The 22,259-nt window shown below is 32.4% G+C and overlaps 1 protein-coding gene across 1 annotated transcript in view; it reads right to left on the reverse strand.

Annotated features, from left to right (window-relative positions):
- ADAMTS6 (ADAM metallopeptidase with thrombospondin type 1 motif 6) overlaps positions 1-22,259 on the reverse strand; it is a 271,483-nt gene that overhangs the window by 132,035 nt on the left and 117,189 nt on the right. The window contains exon 9 of the mRNA XM_063087265.1: positions 3,559-3,705. Coding sequence (XP_062943335.1) covers positions 3,559-3,705 — 147 coding nt within the window. The remainder of the gene's footprint in view (positions 1-3,558; positions 3,706-22,259) is intronic.

Genomic DNA, 22,259 nt, shown 5'->3' on the forward strand with positions numbered 1-22,259 from the left:
TAAACAGAAGGAGGAGAAACCTGCTTTGCCATCTAATAGATTGATACTGACCTTCAAAGGTAATTACTAGAGGAGAAATGTGAGTGTCTTGATCATCTTGTTCATCCTGCATCACTTCTCTTGTGGCTATACTCTCACCTTTCTTCCTCGTTAAACTTCGACCATAACACTGCCTCTCAATGTGCTCAGCTTCTATCCTTTCCATGAAAATGGCTACTCTGTATTTAATTTGGAATTGCAGGAAATTTTGCTATGGATCTTTGACAGTTCAAACAATTTAATGTACTTTAAATAGAGCAAGAATTGAGTCACAGATCCCCCCGTAATTTTTGAAAACTACATGAAATTACTCTGTACTATTGCTAAGCGGTGGGAAACGTATGAGAAACTGGCCCAAATTACTTCTGGCGGCCTTCCACTGCCTCGTAAATCAGCCCATAGATATGAATGAGTGTGAGCCATAATACCAGGTTCATCTTTCTCTACTTTTCTAAATTAGTAAATAAATAAGTCCTGTAGGCAGGTAGGAAGGACACTACCTGCAAAGCCATCGTCAGAAAACATCAGAAGCGAGCATAACATGTCCATTTTAACGGAAATGGGTTCTTTATTATCTAATCAGGACAGCTTCTGGGAGATTCATGAACCACTTACTGAATCACCGGGTTTGAGAAATCTGAAAAAAAATATTGTGAGTTGGCAAACACCATTTCCTGATTGATCAATAGCACCTAGTGTTTCAGAACAACACAGTAGAGTTTGTGTTCTATTGACACTTAAAAGCCATGGAATTGTTTTCACTAGAACATAGTGAATAGTGAATCTCTATAAATCATAGAAAGCTCATTGTTAAAATTCACCATCATCTTTGGCCTATACAGTTACTAAGCAGAGAAAGGTATGCATTTTGCTGGCTGGGCTATAGTTCCTAAACAATTCATCTTTCAAGATTTCTTTTTCTTGAGAAGAGAAGTTAAAATAATATGTTATGAGCCTTTTTGAGCCAACTATAAAACATAAGTGTAACTTCAATCTGTGATCAAAATATCACTGGATTTTTAAAAATATCATGCATAGCTGTTAAAGCAATTAAGTTCACTGCATTTATAAAAAGGAACAAAGATATTTAAGAAAGTTACTATTATGTCTTCATACTCCAGTGAATTGACCTTTTTAAAGGGCTTCATGTTAAAAAACACTTTATTGCTTAGTCAGATTATAATCAGATTTTTTAGTTTATTATTGGGGGGGGCAACTTTCGCCAAGTCTCTACCCATTGTCTTTTACATCTATCTTTTACTAATGGTTTTAACTTTGTGAACGTTCTCATGAGGATGCACAAGAAAAATATTTTTATAAAATACAAGATAAATAAACCCATTAGAACCATGTCAACACTAATCATGCTTGCGCCTACAAAATGCAAAGAGGCAATAAGGCTTAAATAATGCTTTTTGGATTAATTATTTTAATTAATTCAATGGAATACTTTATTGCAAGTAGTAATAATTTTATATCTCTCACCAAACCAGTAGTGATTTTTTTTTTTTTGTCTTTTGGTGACCGGCCGCACTGCGCTCAGCCAGTGAGCTCACCGGCCATACTTATATAGGATCTGAACCTGCGGCGGAAGCACTGCTGCGCTCCCAGCGCCACACTCTCCCGAGTGCGCCACTGGGTCGGCCCCAGTAGTGATTTTTTAACTGTATTTCACCAGCAATTTAGGGATTCTCTTTTGGAGTGTCTTAACTTTAATATGCTTCCTCTAGGCAGGATCTGGCAGAGAATCAAAACTGTTCCTCGTTATTTAGTATACAGACATGTAACCAGCAAATGATCTGTGTGCAACAGCCAATGGGACAGAAAACAGGACAGAAGAGAAAAAAAAAATGGTAATTTTAAAGTGAAGGGCAGCCAGCGAAAATGCACAGGAATCCTGAGCATGTTACACAATTTGATTTTTGGAGATAGACATTAAGATTCCATTACAAAACCATGAGCCAAGTCAAGGGAGAAATTCCAGATCTGGTTTGACTTCTGGGGAGAGCAGATCTTCAACACTGTTTAAAATCTCATTAAAACCACCTTGGCAAATGATAATGCTAGTGCTTTGTATTAAAAATCACCAAAAGATATCAAACAAATTCCCTGTGGTCTATCTTTATAGCACTTCACCCAGTTGTGGTACTAGGCAAGTTGTGTTATAATTATCTATTACTAAGATTAAAAATTGTTAGGTTATAATATGGTTATCAGAGGAACTACCTGGTGAAATAAATTTTCAATTCCTTTAACTTTACTATTACACTAATTAATTTAAAACAGCCCATTTTAAACATTTATCTTTTAATTTTTGAGTAAAGCACTGTGCTTAGTAATTTAAAATCTCTTGTTTGGGGCCTTTTAAAAAATATGTAATTATAAGTTTTCAGAATACCTGTTCTGGATATTAGTAGATATGAAGGAAATTTTTAATGAATAATGTTACCCTACATAACCTACCTGAATTTTTTAAATTTTACAATATAATCATGTTAGTATGAACTTTGAACAAAGTCAATTTTTAAAAAGAATTTCTGTTGTTCACCTATTCTTTATTTATGCCTCACTTTTTCAGAGTGTTTAATGTCTCTCCTACCCAAGGAAAACATGGCATAAAACAGTTAAAAGTAATGGTAGAAAAATGTACTGAAACCTTGATATTATTTAAAATAATAATATTCACCATTTAATGAATGTCTTAAGTGTATTATATACATTATAGCATTATACATAATTATATACATAACACCTGATGAGTAAATTATGACTTAAATTCATTTAGCAAATTAGGACACTGAAGATTAGAAAGGTTAGGTAAGATACCCAAGGTCACAAAATTAGAAGTGAGACTCCAGTCTATAAATTTCCAAAGTCCAATCCTGAAGCCTTATATAGGTGAATATGGAAGAACATCTGCTTTCCTGAACATAGTTATACCTGAGATAATTTACATTGTTCACATTTAAATAACCAGACTCTTGAAATACAGATTAAAGGACCAGAAAAGAAGTTCCCAAACTGTAGGAAAGATGGGTTACTCAATAGATTTTTGAAGACAAATCTTTTTCTCAAAGTGTTCATTTCCTGGGTGTTGGGTATTTTTTCATTGTTGTTTGTTACCATTAGAAACATTGGCACTCATATAGAGAACTCAGTTTTTCCACTAACAAAATGAAATATATAATCACTGAATTAAAGTTTGGCCTATGCTCTATTAAATTATGTAAATCTAAATTCCGAAATTGCTTCCCATTTATTGAACAATTCTAACACTCACATTATCGACCCCACTTCTACCCTCACTCCACTTCCTCTAATCTATTCAATAAGTTCTGTTCGAGTATGAAGAAAAAAAATTGCCACAATAATATATCAAAGTATTTGGAAACAGCCTGAAACATCACTGGGGTCTATAAAACTTAATTCATTATGCAAAGTCTGAAGCATTACATATTAGCCTTCTCCCAATGGCTTACTTCTGGAGCAATTCATCATCACTCTCCAGAGATTACTTACTCTAGAAAGCTGGTGATATAGTCTCGACTGCAGGAAGACCAGGAAAAAGGATTGGTATTTGCAGTAATGTGAGCTGCCATAAGTTTTGCTGCTTCATGACCTTTCGTCCCACAAGAATTTCCAATTCCATCATGGTTCATACCAAAACTGTTTTAAGGAAGAAACAAAAGAAACATAACAGAAAGAAATAAGACAAAAATGAAACAAACAAACCCCCAACACATCCTTTATTTCCTTGTTTGGCCATTTGTTAGCCTTATCAACATACGACTTGCATCCAGATAGACCAAATCCTCTAAAACTTAAAGAAATACAGGATTAAAGTTAAAGACACTAAGGAATATGTCTACACTACAATACAAGTCTAAATCTCTTTATCATACGCTCTCACATTTTATCTAACATAATTCAATCTCTCCTTGAACAGAAAAGGGAATACATATTAATCCTCACTTTATAAATGAGAAAACTGAGATTTAGCAAAGATAAAAGACCTATTAAAGATCACATAGTAAGTGTTGAAATTATTAGTAGAAACCACCTTTTAACATGTTAGTATTCATCCTACCTCACTGTGCCAAATACAAAAGGGAATTATAAAAAGATGGCTATGATCCATTGAGTTCAAGGTTACAGGTCAAACGCAAAAGTACTTTTTCTTATTAATATCAATAAAGGTGAATTAAATACATATATAATTTGTTTGTGTGTGTGTATGTAAGTTATCAAAACACCTGTTGAAAAACCTTGATACTTAAGGATTATAGGTTTTCTTTGCCATGTTCCCCCTCCATTTTTCAAAGCTTTTCTTTGTCATTTTTTCCCTATGTCCAATACCCATGCTTAGTACTATTAGTGTGATCAAAAACAAATTTCAATGACAAAATTGCTTTTCTGTAAAAGATACACCCACTGTATATGAATATATTTTAACTTTTCTTCACAAGTAGCTGGAATTTAGGTTGAATATTACTAAAAAAATAAAGTTATGTCTCCATTATGACATTCTAATAAATGCACCATGATATATTCAAGAAAATGCGAGTAGAGTATAAAATAGATGAGGACAGTTGCTGAAGAAAAGTCTGGAAAGGTAGTTGAGAACAGGTATGTACAAAATAATTAATGAAAGTAAATAGTAATACCTGTCCTCTTGGCAGTATAGAGATGTTGGAGATTTATAAGTAAGAGCAACTGAAGATTTCTGAGTCAGAGAATATGGAATTGATCCATATTTTATACATATCATTATAATTCTACGGTGCAGACAGTGAAGTGGGAAGAGAATGAAACCAGGGAGAGGAGTCAGAAGATCACTGCCAACTGAGAAATGATGTTGGTGGGAAAATATCAAAATGGGGATTGGTGGGATTAGATTTGAGAATCCACATTTAGGAAGCAGAATAAATTGGCCTTTATGACCACAATATAAAAGAGCTATAATAAAGACATATAATATGTTCACATATGAGGAGGAGCTAGTAATTCAAGTGAAGGAACCAACATAAGCAAAGAAAGAGAAGAAATGTGTAAGAGTATCCAGGGCCCTAAATTAGAGTACCAAATAACCTTCCAAGAACACCAATATTAAGTACTCTAGTTTGACATCAACACGTTGGAGTCAACCTCCTTGAACAGTCTTCTAGGAATGCGAAGGTGGAGTTTCACGTGCATTAAATTCGACATACCTTCTGTCAAAACTACCAACTACAGATTTACTCAAAGAACTCGGTAGCATAAATGTTTAATTCAAGAAAATTAATATTTGTTATATTTCTCAAAGTTTGATGCTACTCTGTTCATACTTCTTTTCAAGTGATGATAGATTTTAAAATATTAGTTCCTTTTAGCAGCAGTCTTATACATATCCCTGTATTAAGTTAAGATGGGTGTAGGCAGACATAGATAGCTTTAATAGAATCAATTTTGAGATCCTCAACTTCCTTATGTATTCTTTTCTAAAAAGAAGTAAAGCTTCTACTTTTGAAATCATATTTCTCCCATCTTACAAAAAAAACAGGCATAACTTTCATGCATCCATAATTTTTCAATAGTGCACTGCCTTGGAGTATAAGAACACCGGTGCCAAGAAAATAAAAAATTGAAAACATTTGGTATCAATATTAAGAAAAGAGAACGACTTTGACTGACTTTAATTAAACCATACCAGGTGGTTTCTAATTCCTTACTTTCATCAAGTTTGCAGGAGGACATAATCAAATTAACAGCTGACAGATTGTTAAAACTATTTTTTGATAATGGATCACCATGGATATGTTTTGACAAATGACTCAAAAGGAGTCCAGAGAATTGAGTGATATTTCTAAAATACATTACTTTAATCCCTGTCTACTTACTTATGTGAACAAATTTTCTCAGCACTCACATCTATAGAAACAAATACAGAAATCAAATTGATGCTGAAATCCTGCCTCATTCTAGCCATGCAGAGATAAATACAGTAATTGAAAAATACTAAAAATCTAATTAAAGATATGCCTTCTAATAAAAACTTTACTCATATTTAATTATTTATCAAAATTTGTAATATGTACATGTTCTTCCTATTAATCACTAATAATTATTGTAACGTAATAAATATTCAATTCAGAAGAAAATTTTTATTTTCTTTTTAAGCACAGGAAAAATTTTAAATGTAACTTTAATTTACATATGTTTTTGTTGTATAGACATATGATTTTATTAAAAAATACCTTTAAGCATAAAAATATCTTTTAAAAAATATTAGATTAGAATATACATTAAGATAAAATTCTGGAAGGAAATGGGCATATTGAGGAAGAAAATGATGTAAATTCAGAAGAACCTGTCTGTGTATTTTTTTAAATGCATAATGATAGTTACCTAATTGCTACAGCATTTAGATTAAATTCGATATATTTAAAAGAGGGATATAGCAATTTTATTTTTAAATGCCAATATTTGTAATACTGTAGAAATTCTATACTTTGTAACTACCTAATCATAAAAGAAAAAATTTTAAACATCAACTGAAAAATACACAATAGGGTACCTGGTTTTTAAAAATCCTTTCAGAAATATACAAGTATAAGCAAAAAGATTTTAAAACCAAGAAACTCAAGTATCTGAGGGAGAAAATCCTGATTTCTATTTCTACTAACAATCTTTATAGTTGCCTCAAGGATTTAGGTTTTAGTCATATAAGAGAATATATACTTTTGGGTGTGTGTGTGTGTGTGTGTGTGTGTGTGTGTGTGTGTATATTCCTTTTTGGGGGGAGGGGGGCAGCTGGGTGGTATGGGGATCCAAACCTTTGACCTTGGTGTTATAACACTGGGCTCTAACCAGTTGAGCTAACCAGCCCACCAGTAGCATATATTTCAAACACAAGAAATCCCAGAAATGATTTGCCAATGACAATGACACAAATAGAAATGGAAGTTTACAACTGCCATACATGACATCAACTTCAAAATATCCCTCTAATAATCTGATCAGGCTGAAGTATAAAATATATTTCTTTTTTAATGATAGGTTCCCTCCTAAGGAAACTCTATTGCTGAAGAGGTTGGCAAAAGAAATGAAATTCATTAGGGATCAGAGAAAATAAAGATGCCACTTTAAATCATCCCACTGGCAAAAATTAGAATGTCAACTAGGACTAAATGTTGACACTGGTATAGAGAAACAGGGATCTTAATACATACTGGTTGTAGTGTGGTTAGAGCAGCTGTTCTGGAGAGCAATTCAGCAGTACAGTGCTTAGTCAAATTAAATAAGCAGATACATTATGAGTCAGCAATCCTATTCTTGGATATATAAATCTCAGAAACATTCTCAAACGGAATAGGTATGAGGATGTTTAAGGTAGAATTATTTATAATAGCAAGAAATTGAAGACAATCTAGGTGTCTGTCACTAGGGTAAGTAAGTAAAATTTGGTAGATGTAAAACAGGTAAGTAAAATTTGGTAGATGTATATTATTGAATAATCAGCAGATATTAGAAGCAACAAACAAGATAGATTTCTACACACAAATATGGGTGAATTTTAAAAACTGAGAAAATTAAGAAAGGAAACAAGGTCTTCAGCACTATACATATGAGTAAACACAAATTACATATACACTCTTGAATAACAAAGAAAGGCTGAGGAACTGTTCCAGATTAAAGACTAAAGAAACACCACTAAATGCAATTAAAACTGGGGAACAACATGCTATAAAGGGCATTGTTGGGATATCTGATGAAATTTTAATATGGACTATGTTATAGATAACAGTAGTGTATTAATGTCAAATTTTCTAATTTGGTAACTGTACTGTGGTTTCATAAGAGAATATCCTTTGTTCTTAGGAAACACATCCTGAAATATTTAGCAATAAGGGACATAACATGTACAACTTTCAAAGAGTTCAGAAAAAAAAAATATGTACATATATAAAAAGAGAGATAAAGCAAATGTTGCAAAATATTAACAATTTTTGAATCTGGGTGAAGGACTCACGGAAAATCTTTCTACTGTAGCAGATTCTCTGTAAGTTTGAAATCATTTCAAACTTTAAAAGTTAAAAAGTGGCTTTTTTTAGCTCAGTTGGAGCACATGGATACTTGCCAGCTGCCAAAAAAAAGTTAAAAAGTAAATACATACACATACGAAACAATGTGCAATATTTTACAAGGATACATAAAAATCCAAATATACATATCAAATTTTTTGGAGTAGCTGTCTACATGAAGGGAGAAATGAGAATACAGAAATATATATACAGGTATTACACAAGAAGGGTCCTTGCTGGGATTGATACTGATAATGATGCTGCGCCATGAACTAAGGGTAGACAGACAGACAGACAGATATAAAATTAACTCAACTCTATGCCCTTGAGTTTCAAAAATAATAGTTAAAAACGGAGGAAAAACAAGAAAAAAGGAGAATTTGGCAAACCTGGGGCCCATCCCAATGGGTGAACAGTAGTGACAACAGGACATCTCTGTGGTTGGTTTTATGTGTTTAGCAAAACATTTCAGATTACATAGTTAATGATTCTTATTTGCAGAGGGTTTTAGAAGCACAGAGAGAGAGAGCAAGACAGACAGACAGACACAGAGAGAGACAGCAAGACAGACAGACAGACACAGAGAGAGACAGGGAGAAAGAGACAGAGAGAGACAGGTTTTCTTGGGCTTTTGATCCTCCACATCTTGCTGGGTGTGCCAAGACTACAAGGCCCAATCACTTGATCTTTTATTCAGGCCATTTCTCTGGGAAACTTTGAGAGATAAGGTAACAACTCCCCTCAGACAAAGAACAGGTTAGCTCATTACTTGATATAAAAGTGGCAGATTCCCCAAGTTCAACGTTTCTCAATTGTGATGCTAACCCACCACATGTGCAGCATGTATGAGCCACATTGTGTTGTCCCTGTGGAATTTGAGGCCAAGGGGAATCCATGCAAATATGCTGATGCTTACGCTGTTTTCTGTGTTGTAAGTAATAAAATCCTTCGTCTCTGACCCAGAAATATCATGTCTTTTGCCAGCATCCATGCAGCAGTAATAGGTAACTGATTAGCTTATAAATTAGGGTAAAATCAAATCTCAAATCCAGTGAGAGAGTCTGTCCTTGATTAGGGTAACATACTCAATCATCATGGAAAGCTAAGTAATTCTGAAAGCAAAGTACCCCAAAGTAGTCTTAATTTTTCAGAAAATGAAGCCCAAATTCTTAATAATATCTATTAAAACAAAGTAGGCTTTTTATTGTTTCCTTTCCAGAAAATAAACTGTATGAAGAAGATGTTCAACTAAGTCTCTGGGTAGATTCAAGTAAAAAATCATAAATGCCCTCTCTCACATCTTATTATTTGTTTATATCTCAAAAGTTTAAAGGACATTTCCTATTTCTAAATTGTTGAGTAAAAAGTTTTCCCCTTTTCTCCTCTAAGATATCACCCACTATCAATAAGAAAAATTAGAAGGAAAAAAAAAACCCCACAAACTCTACATTTAATGAAAAGTAGGAAACTTTCAAAACCATAAATGGCAATATCACAACGTATGTGGAAGGACAGCTGAATACAACAGAGACAAAGAGAACTACAAAAAGACACTGAGAGAGGACACCAATAACTAAAGACCTAAGCTAAAACAAGCAGAGCATATTTCTCCAAAGTTAAGTGTGAGAACCTGAGGTGCAAAACCAACATTCCCTTCTAAGGAACAATTAGAATAAGGGTGCAGACTGATGAAATATAAACCCTTGTTCTAGTTGTCGGAAGAAGGGAAGGCTGGGCTAGATGGGGAGTCACACAAACTACATTTGTAGGAATCAGTCTGTCAGTAAGAAAGGGTGAAGAGATTCTGCTGCACTAGCAGTTTTAAAGAGAAATACAGGGTTCAAGAACTTGAATCACATAAAATACTGTATAATTAATAAACTCCTACTTTCTGGGAAAGTGGCTCTGACCCCTATCCAACATAAACCTTCTAGAAATAGTTCATCCAAAAAAATCAAGCTCATTCAAAGACGTACAATTCAAAAGGAACAAGAAATGGATCTACAAAAATATTAATTTTTTAAAAAAGAACAGGAAAATACAAATAGAAAATGAAGAATACTTAGCAGGAAAAAAAAAGTTGCTACAGAAAAGATAAAAGTTAGATGCACATTGCCATGAATTTCAAAAAACTTAATGAAGCCTTCATTTTATAAAAACAAGAATTTAATTCAAACACAAGCAGTCAGGGAAGATATGGCACGATGGGAGACGAAAACATGAACTGTCAGAGGAAACAGCTTGGGGGAAAACAATCATAGGGAAAAGGCCACTTGATGTAGCAAAAATATTAGATAACTGCTAAAAACATTTCTCACAGGAGTGAGAAAAACAAGCAAAAAAAAAGAAAAAATGAATAGAGTTTAAAAGAATCAAAGTAAGGAATCCAACATACGTATTACTGCTATCACCAAAGAAGAGAACCAAAACAATTTAAAAAGAAAGAAAAATATTCAAATACAGTGCAAGAAAATGTTCAAGAAATAAAAATGGATAAAATCTGATCAAAATTAAACTGTGTCCTAGGAAAAACTGACACATTCCAGCAGACTTGTTGGACTTCAAAAATAAAGTGTCTTTTGGGCAATCATGGCAAAAGAAAAAATTACCTGTAATAGTAAACAATCAGAATAGTCCCAAATCTCTCCATGGTGATATTTAACACCAGCAGACTATGGAGTAATCCCTTAATCTTGTACCCAGGAAAACTAGGTATAAAAATTGTTCTGAATAAAAACTCAAGAAATAAAAGTCTCATGAGCTATTCTTAGAAAAACTGCTACAAGATAAACCAGCTTTGTTTTAAAATAATTTAAAAGTTTGATGGCTTATTGACACTATTGGAGTTTCACAGCAGGCAATATGTATAGCACAAACAAAATCTGTTACCTGTCCAATTAACTCCATCAACATAGTTTCTAATTATATTTTCTTGTTGGTGTATTTGTTTTTGAGAGGTTAAGTCTCTTATATGCATAATATATGATATTTTATATCATAAATACTTGAGAATGAAACATGTACCCATATTTTAAAGAAGAATTATAAAGCAAACATCCACATCATTTCTACCAAGTTTAAGAAATAGAACATTTCAGAATAATAAAAGCTTGCCTCTCATGTTCACCTTCACAATCATATTCCTCTTCCACCCCTGAGAGAACCACTATCTTGAGTTTTGTGGTATTCAATCCCTAAACAATATTTGTTAATTTTGCTAGGTTTTGAAATCTGTAAAAGAGAATCACACTGCATGTGTTCTCTATTATTAAGTTTTTTATAACTTGCTTCTTTCACTCAACAACTTGTTAAGAGTCATCTCTGCTGAGCTGTCTAGCTGTACATCATTCATTTCCACTGCTGTATAAGATTTTGTTGTAAATATACCATTTATTTTTGCATTATATGATGATGAATTTGGGATGGTTCCCAGTATGATGCTACTACAGACAAAGCTACTATTCTTTTTTTTTTTTTTTTAAGTATTCTTGAATATGTCTCCTGGTAATATATTCAAGAATATCTCTAGAATAACCTCTTAATTTGGTCATGGGATCCTTCACATTCCTGAAACTATTGAAGACCCTGAAGACCTTTTGATTATGAGGTTTTATCTAGTTATATTTCTTATATTAAAAATTAAAACTGGTAACTTTAAAAATACTTATTAATTCATTTTGGATAATACCAATACATGTTAACATAAATAACTATTTTAATTTAAAACATCCCATATTTTGCAAAACAAAAGATTTCAGTGAGAAGAGTAGCATTGTTTTATTACATTTTTGCTAATGTCTTTAATGTCTGATATACTCAAAGATAGCTGGATTCTCATATCTGCTTCTTCAGTCACTACCTTGTGGTATTTTATTTTGGATGAAGTATATGATGAAAATCTGGCCTCTCACTAGCAGGTATTTGGAAAAGGGAGTATTTTCACAGCCTTTCCAGATAATTGTACATATTACTTTTTTGATACTATAACACTTGGTAATTGGTAGTTTTTAAAGATTAGTTGAAATTTGGATTCTGAAACCATATCAATTATATTTCTATATTGTTTCATTAGTATCTTATAAGAGAAGTCTTCAAGTATTTGCAAGCTGTCAAGCTCATGGTAGCAGATATGTTTTCCTAAATTCTAATTTTTGCTCAAAAGCTCAAATTTTATATCATTGGCAACAAATAGTGTCAGTTGTTTTTCCTGAATAACAGGTTCATTTGTTCATTTTCAAGTGAATTTTTGCCACTACCAATAGTTTCTCAGTTGTTCTTTCAAATAAAAATTGTGTTCCAGGAAAAAAGCAGCTAGTTCATCTCAAACAATTGCCAAGTGCTTTTCCTGTGACAACCATCAGACTAAGGTAAGGAGCAAAAAGTACTTTACATACTTCACATTTTGTGTAAAGAATACTTTTTAAAAAGTGTACTCAAGGGTTGTGATTTAATAAAATTAAAAATTTTGCTAGTTTATCAAGGACATTCTTAAGTGAGACTGGCATGGGTTTCACTGTGAGTGTATGGCAGTGATAGATAAAATGACTATTAGTATGGATGGCTTGATTCATTTTAAGGTTGCCAGCATTTATATCCACCATTGCTTTTGCATAGTCAGTATAAACATCAACACAGTTTTTTTAAAAAAGGCAAATTAAGTCTTGGTATTTTTATGAAAATAGTTTTGATCTGAAAGTGCCTCAAAGATCCCAGGGATCACAATTTGAGAATCACTGCTCTAGGATATATGTAGAGAATAAATTGTTGGGTCATGAGTTATGTAAAATTTCAGCTTTACTACATAATACCAAACAGCTTTTCAAAGTGATTGCCCCAATTCACATTCTCATCTTTAGTATATAAGAATCCTGATTGCACCACACCTTCACCAATATTTGGTACTGTCAGACTTTTTCATTTATGTACCAATCAGGGTAGATATAATTTGCATTCCCTGAATATTAATTAGGTTAAACATATTTTTTTATACGCTTATTGACCATTTGGACTTTTTATTTTATAAAGTGTTCAAGTACTTTGCATATTTTCTATTGGGTTATTTTACTTTATTAATTTGTAGTTCTTTATGTATTCTTGAAACTGGACTGTGTCAGCTAAATAAGTTGCAAACATCTTTTCCTACACTGTGTCCTGTCTTTTCATTTTATGGTGTCTTTTGATTAAATTCTTAATTTTAAAGTGGTTGAATTGGTCAATCATATACTTCATGTTCTTTATGTCTTCTTTTAAAAAATCCTTCCTTACCCTAAAAGCATGGGGATTTACTTCTATATTATCTTCTGAAATCTTTAATAGTTTGATTTCCACATTTACGTATTGCTAGATCTTACAGTAAGAGTATGCTTAGTTTTGTAAGAAACTGCCAAGCTATCTTCCAAAGTGGCTATTAATAATAAAATTTTAAGCCTATGTATGTCATGACACTGGCTTCTGTTTTTACTAGTTACCCCACTGAGCAGAAAGTATGTTTTATTCACAGTACGTAGCATATAGTCAGAGTTTAATAATTGGTGACGAAGGCTTAGAGGCTTAGTGAGGTGGACTAAATTTCAGTGGAAGCTGAGATTTAATTTGGATATACTAAGGAGACTCACAAGGTTAAAATGCAGATCTAATAAACATTCTCTTTTAAAGCATGGTATCCACAGAATCTGATATAAGTTCCATATTCACTGTAATGAACTTTGCCTTTTTCTGACCCCCTGGTGCCTGCAATTACCATTAACCCGAGTTACATAATTCACATATACAGGAGGCACAAATCTGCTCACAGGATCTGGGACCAATTGCGTTCATCATTAGAAACAATTTAAAGAGATTGAGGCCATTAGCTTTGTGGAGCAGCATTACAATATTAAAATACTGTTGGTCCAGTTCTATTCTAGTTTTTGAAGCAATAGTCCTGTTTCCTGTGAAAAAGACACTACCTCAGTCTTAGTAACTGAATTCCTTATTTATTCTTCCTGCTCCTGAGACTCTGAGACCCAGACCAGTACTCCACTTCTTTTGGAGCAGGGATTCCATTTGGCTCTGGAGTATTAAAGTCTGGCTGGGTAATCCACCCTCACTCTTATGCTCCATCCTCTAGGACACACACTTAACAGCTATTGACAAGACTTTCATGATATTGACAATTTTCTTACTGAATCTTTAACTAAGCTCTGATGTCAGACTAAACTATTAAAATTCTCACAATGTGAACTATGTATAATGTGCTTAATTCATTAGTAACCATAATTTGCTTTAAATAGACCCCTGTTGGTTATATAGCAGGGGGTATTGGGAACTAAACCAATTTAGAAAAAAAGCTTATGTCTGCAGCATGGGAAGACATAGTTGCTTTATTTATTTTATTAGAGTGTTATTTTACTCACGGCTTCGTGTACTTTTGTTAAAAATTATTGATGCTTATTCATTGTGCTCTAACCAAAAAATACAAAGTCGAGGCCAAAGAAATAGAGAAGACAGTGGCTTTGGAATATAGTTTAAAAGGGAAACGACAATGAAATTAGGTTAGTTTGGTCAGGTTTGTTTGATTGAAACCTTCAGTGATTTAATTTTTGTAGGAAAATAACTATAAAATTATGAGATTGAAACTCTGATCGCAAACCAATATTTTTTTCACATGCACGCAATATTTTTATACACAATTTTAAACAACACAGGATCTTAAGAAATCACAACTCCCCCATTAGAAGGGGAAAAAAGGCACTCTATTTATTTGCTCTGATCATATCACCTGTGCTATGAAGCAGGATTTATGTCCTCTGGGGCATAACCCTCCCTGGATGACCCTGTCACTAAAGCTCAAGCTATGTTCTGTACTTTATGCCTTATGAGGACAGGTCTTCATTTGGTGCCTGGGGAAACACTCAAGAATCATGTAAATTTCCTGCTAACCCATCATCAAGGCCATTTGAATAAAAAGGTTAATTAAAATATTATCAGATTTTTTCATAGAAACTGACACTAAGATTTCAAAATTAATATAGGAAAGTAAAGGGTCAGAAAGAGCCAAGATAATTTTAAAGAAAGGGGAAAACTTCAATGTCTATTATAAAAGTATGGAAATTAAAGCAATATGATATTGGCACAGGAAACCTTTGAAAACAACAATAAGAGCCCCAAAACAACTATGGAGAAAATATTAACATTTGCTAAATCTGAATGGTGGGCACAGGGATATCTGTTATAATACACATGCACACACACACACACACACACACACAAATATTTTAAAGTAAAACATTTTAAAGAAAGCATCTATATAGTTAAATACATGTACTTGAATATATATACAGAATATTTTGCTCTACAATGTATCAATTGATTTTTACTCTTAGATCAATTACACAAGATAACCAACTTAGCTCTGTAAATTGATTTGGTTGTAAAGTTTTGAAGCTAATACTTGGGACCCTGAAACAATTTAATTCATATATAATGATATAAATTGTTGTTCTATGTCCAGGAATGGCCACCTAAGCCTATTTAACCTATTTTGCAGACTAAATAAGTGCCTATGAAATGAGAAGTAGTATACGACAATACTTTTGTAATTAGCAATTAAGCAAAATGGAATATATTTTTAAATATTCTGTAGAATTAATAGTACTTGGACTGGCTGGTTAGCTTGATTGATTAGTGCCTGGTGCTGAAAACATCAAGGTCCAGGATTCCATCCCCGTACTGGCCAGCCTCCAAAAAAAAAATAGTCCTTGAAGAAAAGCAGATTTAACAAGGGAAAGATAAGTGAAAATTACGAAGGAAGTTCTAAAGGGGAAGTTCTAAAGGAAGTTCATCAAGTAAATGATTCTGATTCTACTTTATGTCTAAATATTAAATTTTTTATTCTTCTTATTCTTCTTCATAAAGATGTAAGATGAACACTACATACCTCTAGCCTAGCAATTCTGGTTTTTGTTTTGGCTAATAATGGGAATGGGTTAGAAGAAGATATTCTTGAAATAACGAAGAGTTGAAGGAAAGGAAAACAGAAAATTGAATAAAAAAGATGTGTTCCTCCTGGGTAGAAGTTTTGTTCACATCATCACTGTATCCATAAAACACTGTATCCATTGTATACATCTCAGTAAATCCCTGGAATTTACTCAGTATATCTCTGGAATTAGGTGCTCAGTAAAACTCTAGAATCAAACAAATTGTGCATGAGTGAGAAATTACCTGTTGATTAGCTATAAATCATGAGAAACAGATTTTGTGAAGCTCATATGTATATACTTCCATTGATGGTGAAAAATGTAATTAAAATACATAATATAATAAATAATAAAGGAAAAAGGGGGAGAATTTGGGTCAAAATAAGTGGAAGCATCAGTCAGAGACAAAGTGGTTGCTGTATAGAGACTGAGAGATTGTGCAATAAAGTTTGTTCAATAAAGTCAGCTTCTGTTACTCGGAGAGAGTCTATCATATGCATCAATCTGCTAACACATATGCTTTATCAAATATTTTCCATATAGATTGTTTTCTATGCAATTGTTTCTTCTTCTTTGAAACTATATTTAACAAAACAAAATTTCCTTATATATGGTAAGCATGTAATTAAAAAGGACATAATTTATGTCTTTTCATTTTTTAAGATATGTGAGGCAGCTCACTTGTGATTGTATTTTGCATCATTTCACCCTATATTACATGATACTTAACATTGTGAAAGTAATACAATGCATTTTGTAACACAAAGCAACAGCTAGCTCTTTATTTTGGTACCCAATTCTTATTGGTTCTTTTGGGAGATTTGTAAGAATGAAAAGAGTAAACATAACCTACTTAGTATAAATTCAATATGCATTTAGTCTGGAGATTCTTTTTAAAATAATAACAGATGTTTTCAAACCAAACAGAAGATCTGTATAGCTAAGAAAAATCTTACAATGACTAATTCACTTTTTGTGTCCAAGCGATCTTAATTTTGAACTGATGATAACTGTGTTGCTAATATATCAGCATCATTATTTTTGTCAGATAACCATGGTACTTCAAACTCTGTCAAGCATTTGTTAAACATTCACTAATACATAGAGTATGTACTTTTAAACTATGCCACTAAAAGAAAAAGTAAATAGATGATCATTCAGTACTTCAAAGAGATAAAACATATACAATTACAGGATTAAGGAATAATTTCCAAATTTTTTTTAAATGATTAAATTTTTCTTTAAGACTTTTTTTAAATGGTGAGATAATTATAGTCCAAACTGTGACAACTATAAAATCTCAAAGTTAAGTCTTCTCATTGTGGCAAAAAATACAAGGGAATAAAGGAATTCTTTCTTTAGAATTGTTTTCCATTAATGACCAGTTCTTACTCATAACTGATCTTGGGTATGAATTACTTGTTATAATAAAGCAAAGACAGAATTTAAGGGATGTACTCAGAGCCTTCTATACTCACATCTGGCAAACATTTTTAGATATAGCAGTTACCCAATAAGATAATTACAATTTGCTCATGTGTTTTCTAGAACAGAGTTTGGAATTCAATTCTACCTTTGGACTTTACATACAATGTACTAACACAAATGAACTCAAGATATTGAATTTATAGGAGAAGATATTTAATGAGGGTGATGCCTAGCAGAATCTAGGACCCAAACTCTTTCCATTCCTGTACAAAACAATGTTCACACTTGCTATAAACACTTCTGAGTTGAAAGTTAGGTTTTCAAAAGCTAATGAAATCACCGTATTATATTTATGTTTTTTCTATAACCACACATTTTTCCTTTTATCTAACTGTAGAGATGCCAGGGACTAGATGAAACAAGTTATTAGAGATATACTAAGATGGCGTGCGTGCGTGCGTGCGTGTGTGTGTGTGTGTGTGTGTGTGTGTGTGTGTGTGAGTGAGAGAGAGAGAGAGAGAGACAGAGAGAGTCATTGCAAAGATAAGGAAGGTAGCTGGAACAAGGAAACGTTTGCCATTATAATATTCCTTAGTACAACAAGCAAAATGTTGCTGAATTAGTTCATAGCAGCTGAAATTCTTATTAGTCAATTAGGATGATGGTGTCTACCTACAAATTTATTTCTTTGTTTTTACAGCCAAAGAAAAGGAATTCTTATCAAAGTTCCTAAAGTTGATAGTGATGAAATTCTACTTCAGCAGATTTATTATTTATGTAACACACACACACACACACACACACACACACACACACAAACATACACTCACACATATATACTTTTTTCTGAAATTCCATATACTTAATGCAGTAATCCATCAGACTGGTCTTATCTATTTTTTGTTATAGTGCATATCACTGTAAAGGCTTAATTACTGAAATAATTTGTTAGACTTTAGTATAGTAACTTTTCTAAAAAATGTCCGTATGTTACTATTATTGTTTTAGCTATTGTGGGAACATGTCTACATATGTGAATGTCTATATAAAAACACATGTTTATTGTATATATAATACATATGTGTGTGTACATGCACATATATATGTGTGAGTGTGGACAGATAGATAGATAGCATAAGTCTGGCATCTTACTAGTCCTAACCAAAATTTAATATTTATTAAAAGACAATATGAGGTACCATTTTAATAATAATAATAACATGTTCTAATTTGAAAATATATAAAAATTTTATGATGTATTTAAACTGAAAGATGTAAGAAAATAATATTAGTAGGAATGGTTTGACTAGTTTGGGTAAAAAACTGTGGCACTATACAGCTTTGAAGCTTAATCAACTGACAGAGTAAATGCTTCAGTCATGCTACGTTAACTGAAAATGTTTTCATATCAGAAAAAAATTAGTTAATTTGTTTCTTCCAAAGGATATAAAGACTTACAGGAGCCACAAGCTTCATTTTAGAGTTAAACTTTACAAAAGCTTCACTTTAGAGCTAAACTTTACAATGCAAATATTCATCATTCATTCATTCATTAACAATTATTGACAGAATGCCTATAACCTCACATTAAAAGACTATTTAACTCAGTTCCTATTACTCAATACATCATGTCCTGCTTTCAGTAAAAAAAAATTACAAGTCAAAAATGATAAAATAGTCAAAAACATAAAACAAGCATCAGAACCAGACTAGATATGACACAAATTTTGGAATTAACAGACAGGAAATTTAAAGTAACTATGATTAATATGTTAAGGGTTCCAATGGAAAAAGTAGACAACATGCAAGAACAGAAGGGTAATGTAAGCAAAGAGATGAAAACTCTAGGAAAGAATGGAAAGAAAATGGTAGATATCAGAAACATTGTGTCAGAAATGAAGAATACCTATGATAGGCTCATCAGCAGACTAAACATGCTAGGGAAAGAATCAATGAGCTTAATGATATATATGGTCAGTAGACATTTACCAAACTGAAATAGAGAAAAAAAGAATGAAACATGCACACACACACAAAACAGAACAGAACATCCACGAACTCTGGGACAATATGCAAGGTGTAACTAATGTGTATTTGTAGTACCAGAAGGAGAAAAAAGAGAGAATGGAGCAGAAGAAATATTTGAAGTACCAATGGTCAAGAATTTTCCAACATTAATGACAGACACCAAACCACAGATCAAAGAAGTTCAGAAAATACCACACAGGATAAATACCAAACAATATATACCTTTATTTTTATATTAAAACTGGGGAAAATGTAAGACACAGAGAAACTCTTGGAGAAGCCAGAAGAAAAAAACCTTATCAATAGAGGAACAAGGATAGGAACTATGGCTACTTCTCATCAGAACCTGCAAATTCTGTATCCAGTAAAATTACCCTAAGAAAGTGAAAGAGAAATAAAGACTTTCTCAGACAAACCTAAACTGAAGGAACTCATTGTCAGTAGATCTGCACTGCAAAAAATGTTTTTTAAAAGTTCTTCAGAGAAAAGAAAATGTATAGGCCAGAAACTTGGGTTTACATTAAAAAAAGGAAGGACATCAAAATGGAACGTAAAAAGCTAAAATAAAATTTATTTTTCTTACTTTTAATTGATATAAGAGATAACTGTTTAAAGTAATAACAGTAACAATGTATTGGTGATGATAGTAAACGTATAAGTAAAATGAAGCACAGCCATGTCATAAGAAACAGAAATGAGAAATTGGAAGTACATTGTTATAAGGTGCCTGCATTACACATGAGGTAGCATAGTGTTATTTGATAGTGAACTTAAGATTAGTTATACATTTATATATACATATATCTGTATATATTATTAAAAAAATTTTATATATAAAATTTTTATATTACAAACTCAAAAACACCATTAAAATTTTTTAAAAGAAGTAAAATTGATATGCTGAGAGGACATAAAATGTAATTATATAAATTGCTCAGTTAAAACCAGAAAAAGCAGAAAAAGAAAGGAAAAAAATGTACAAGTACAACAAAGAGAAAACAGTTCTAAACATAATTGAGATTAATTCAATTATATAAAAAATCACTTTAAATATAAAAGGTCTAAATACACCAAATAAAAGACAAAGATTGTCAGAGTGGCTAAAAGTACCAGACCTAACTATATGTTCAGTACAAGAAACCCATTATAAATATAAAGACCCAGCTAGGTTAAAAGGAAGGGGTAGAAAAGATACATCATGCTTACACTAATCGAAAAAAAGATGAGATAAAAACAGATACACAAACCAATGGAACACAATAGAGAACCAGAAATAAATCCATGTATCTACAGCCAACTGATTTTTCACAAAGGCACCAAGAACATATATTGGGAAAAGGATAGCATCTTCAATAAATGGTGCTAGGAAAACTGGATATCCATATGCAGAAGAAAGAAACTGGACCTCTATCTCTTACCCCTATGCCCTATCTTAGTTACCCCTATCCCTTATTTTTATACAAAAATCAACTCAAAATGGATTAATGACTTACATACAAGACCTAAAACTATAAAACTATTAGAAGAAAACATAGGAGAAACACTCCAAGACATTGGACCGGGCAAAAATTTTAATGGAGAAGACTTCTAAGCAGACAAATGGGATTATATCAAACTAAAAAGTTTTGGGACAGCAAAGAAAACAATCCACAGAGCAAAGAGACAACCCTCAGAATGGGAAAAATATTTGCAAACTATTCATCTGACAAGGAATTAATATCCAGATTATACAAAGAACTTAACTCAACAACAAATAAATAATCTGATTCATTATTATTATACTGTCAATATTAGACAGATCATCTAGGCAAAGAATCAGTAGAGAAACACAAGATCTAAACAAGACTCTAGACCAATTGGAATTGGCAGATATCTACAGAACATTCCACCCAACAACCTCAGAATATTCATTCTTCTCATCAGCACATGGATCATTCTCCAGGATAGATCACATATTAGGTCACAAATCAAGTCTCAATAAATTCAAAAAAATTGGAATTATCCCATGTATCTTCTCAGACCACAATGGATTAAAACTAGAAATTAATAACAAACGAAACTCTGGAAACTATACAAACACATGGAAATTAAACAGCATTCTACTTAATGACATATGGGTCCAAGAAGAAATCAAGCAGGAAATCAAAAAGTTTATTGAAACTAATGAAAACAATGATACATCATACCAAAACCTGTGGGATACTGCAAAAGCAGTATTGAGGGGGAAATTTATTGCATTAAACGCTCACTTCAGAAGAATGGAAAGATGGCAAGTGAACAACCTAACACTTCACCTTAAAGAACTAGAAAAACAAGAACAATCCAAACCTAAAGTTAGCAGATGGAAAGAAATCATTAAGATCAGAGCAGAACTGAATGAAATTGAAAACCAAAAAACAATTCAAAAGATCAATGAATCAAAAAGTTGGTTTTATGAAAAGATAAATAAAATTGACAAACCATTAGCATGGCTAACAAAAAAAAGGAGAGAGAAGACTCAAATAACAAAAATTAGAAATGAAAAAGGCGTATTACAACTGATTCATCTGAAATACAAGGAATCATTCAAGACTACTATAAACAACTATACGCCAACAAATTTGAAAATCTGGAGGAAATGGATAAATTTCTGGACACACACAAGCTCCCAAAACTGAACCATGAAGACGTAGAAAATTTGAACAGACCAATAACAATAAAGGAGATTGAAGCTGTTATCAGAAGGCTCCCAACAAAGAAAAGC

The sequence above is a fragment of the Cynocephalus volans genome, chromosome 2, assembly GCF_027409185.1.
Source record: "Cynocephalus volans isolate mCynVol1 chromosome 2, mCynVol1.pri, whole genome shotgun sequence".
NCBI classification, from domain to species: domain Eukaryota; kingdom Metazoa; phylum Chordata; class Mammalia; order Dermoptera; family Cynocephalidae; genus Cynocephalus; species Cynocephalus volans.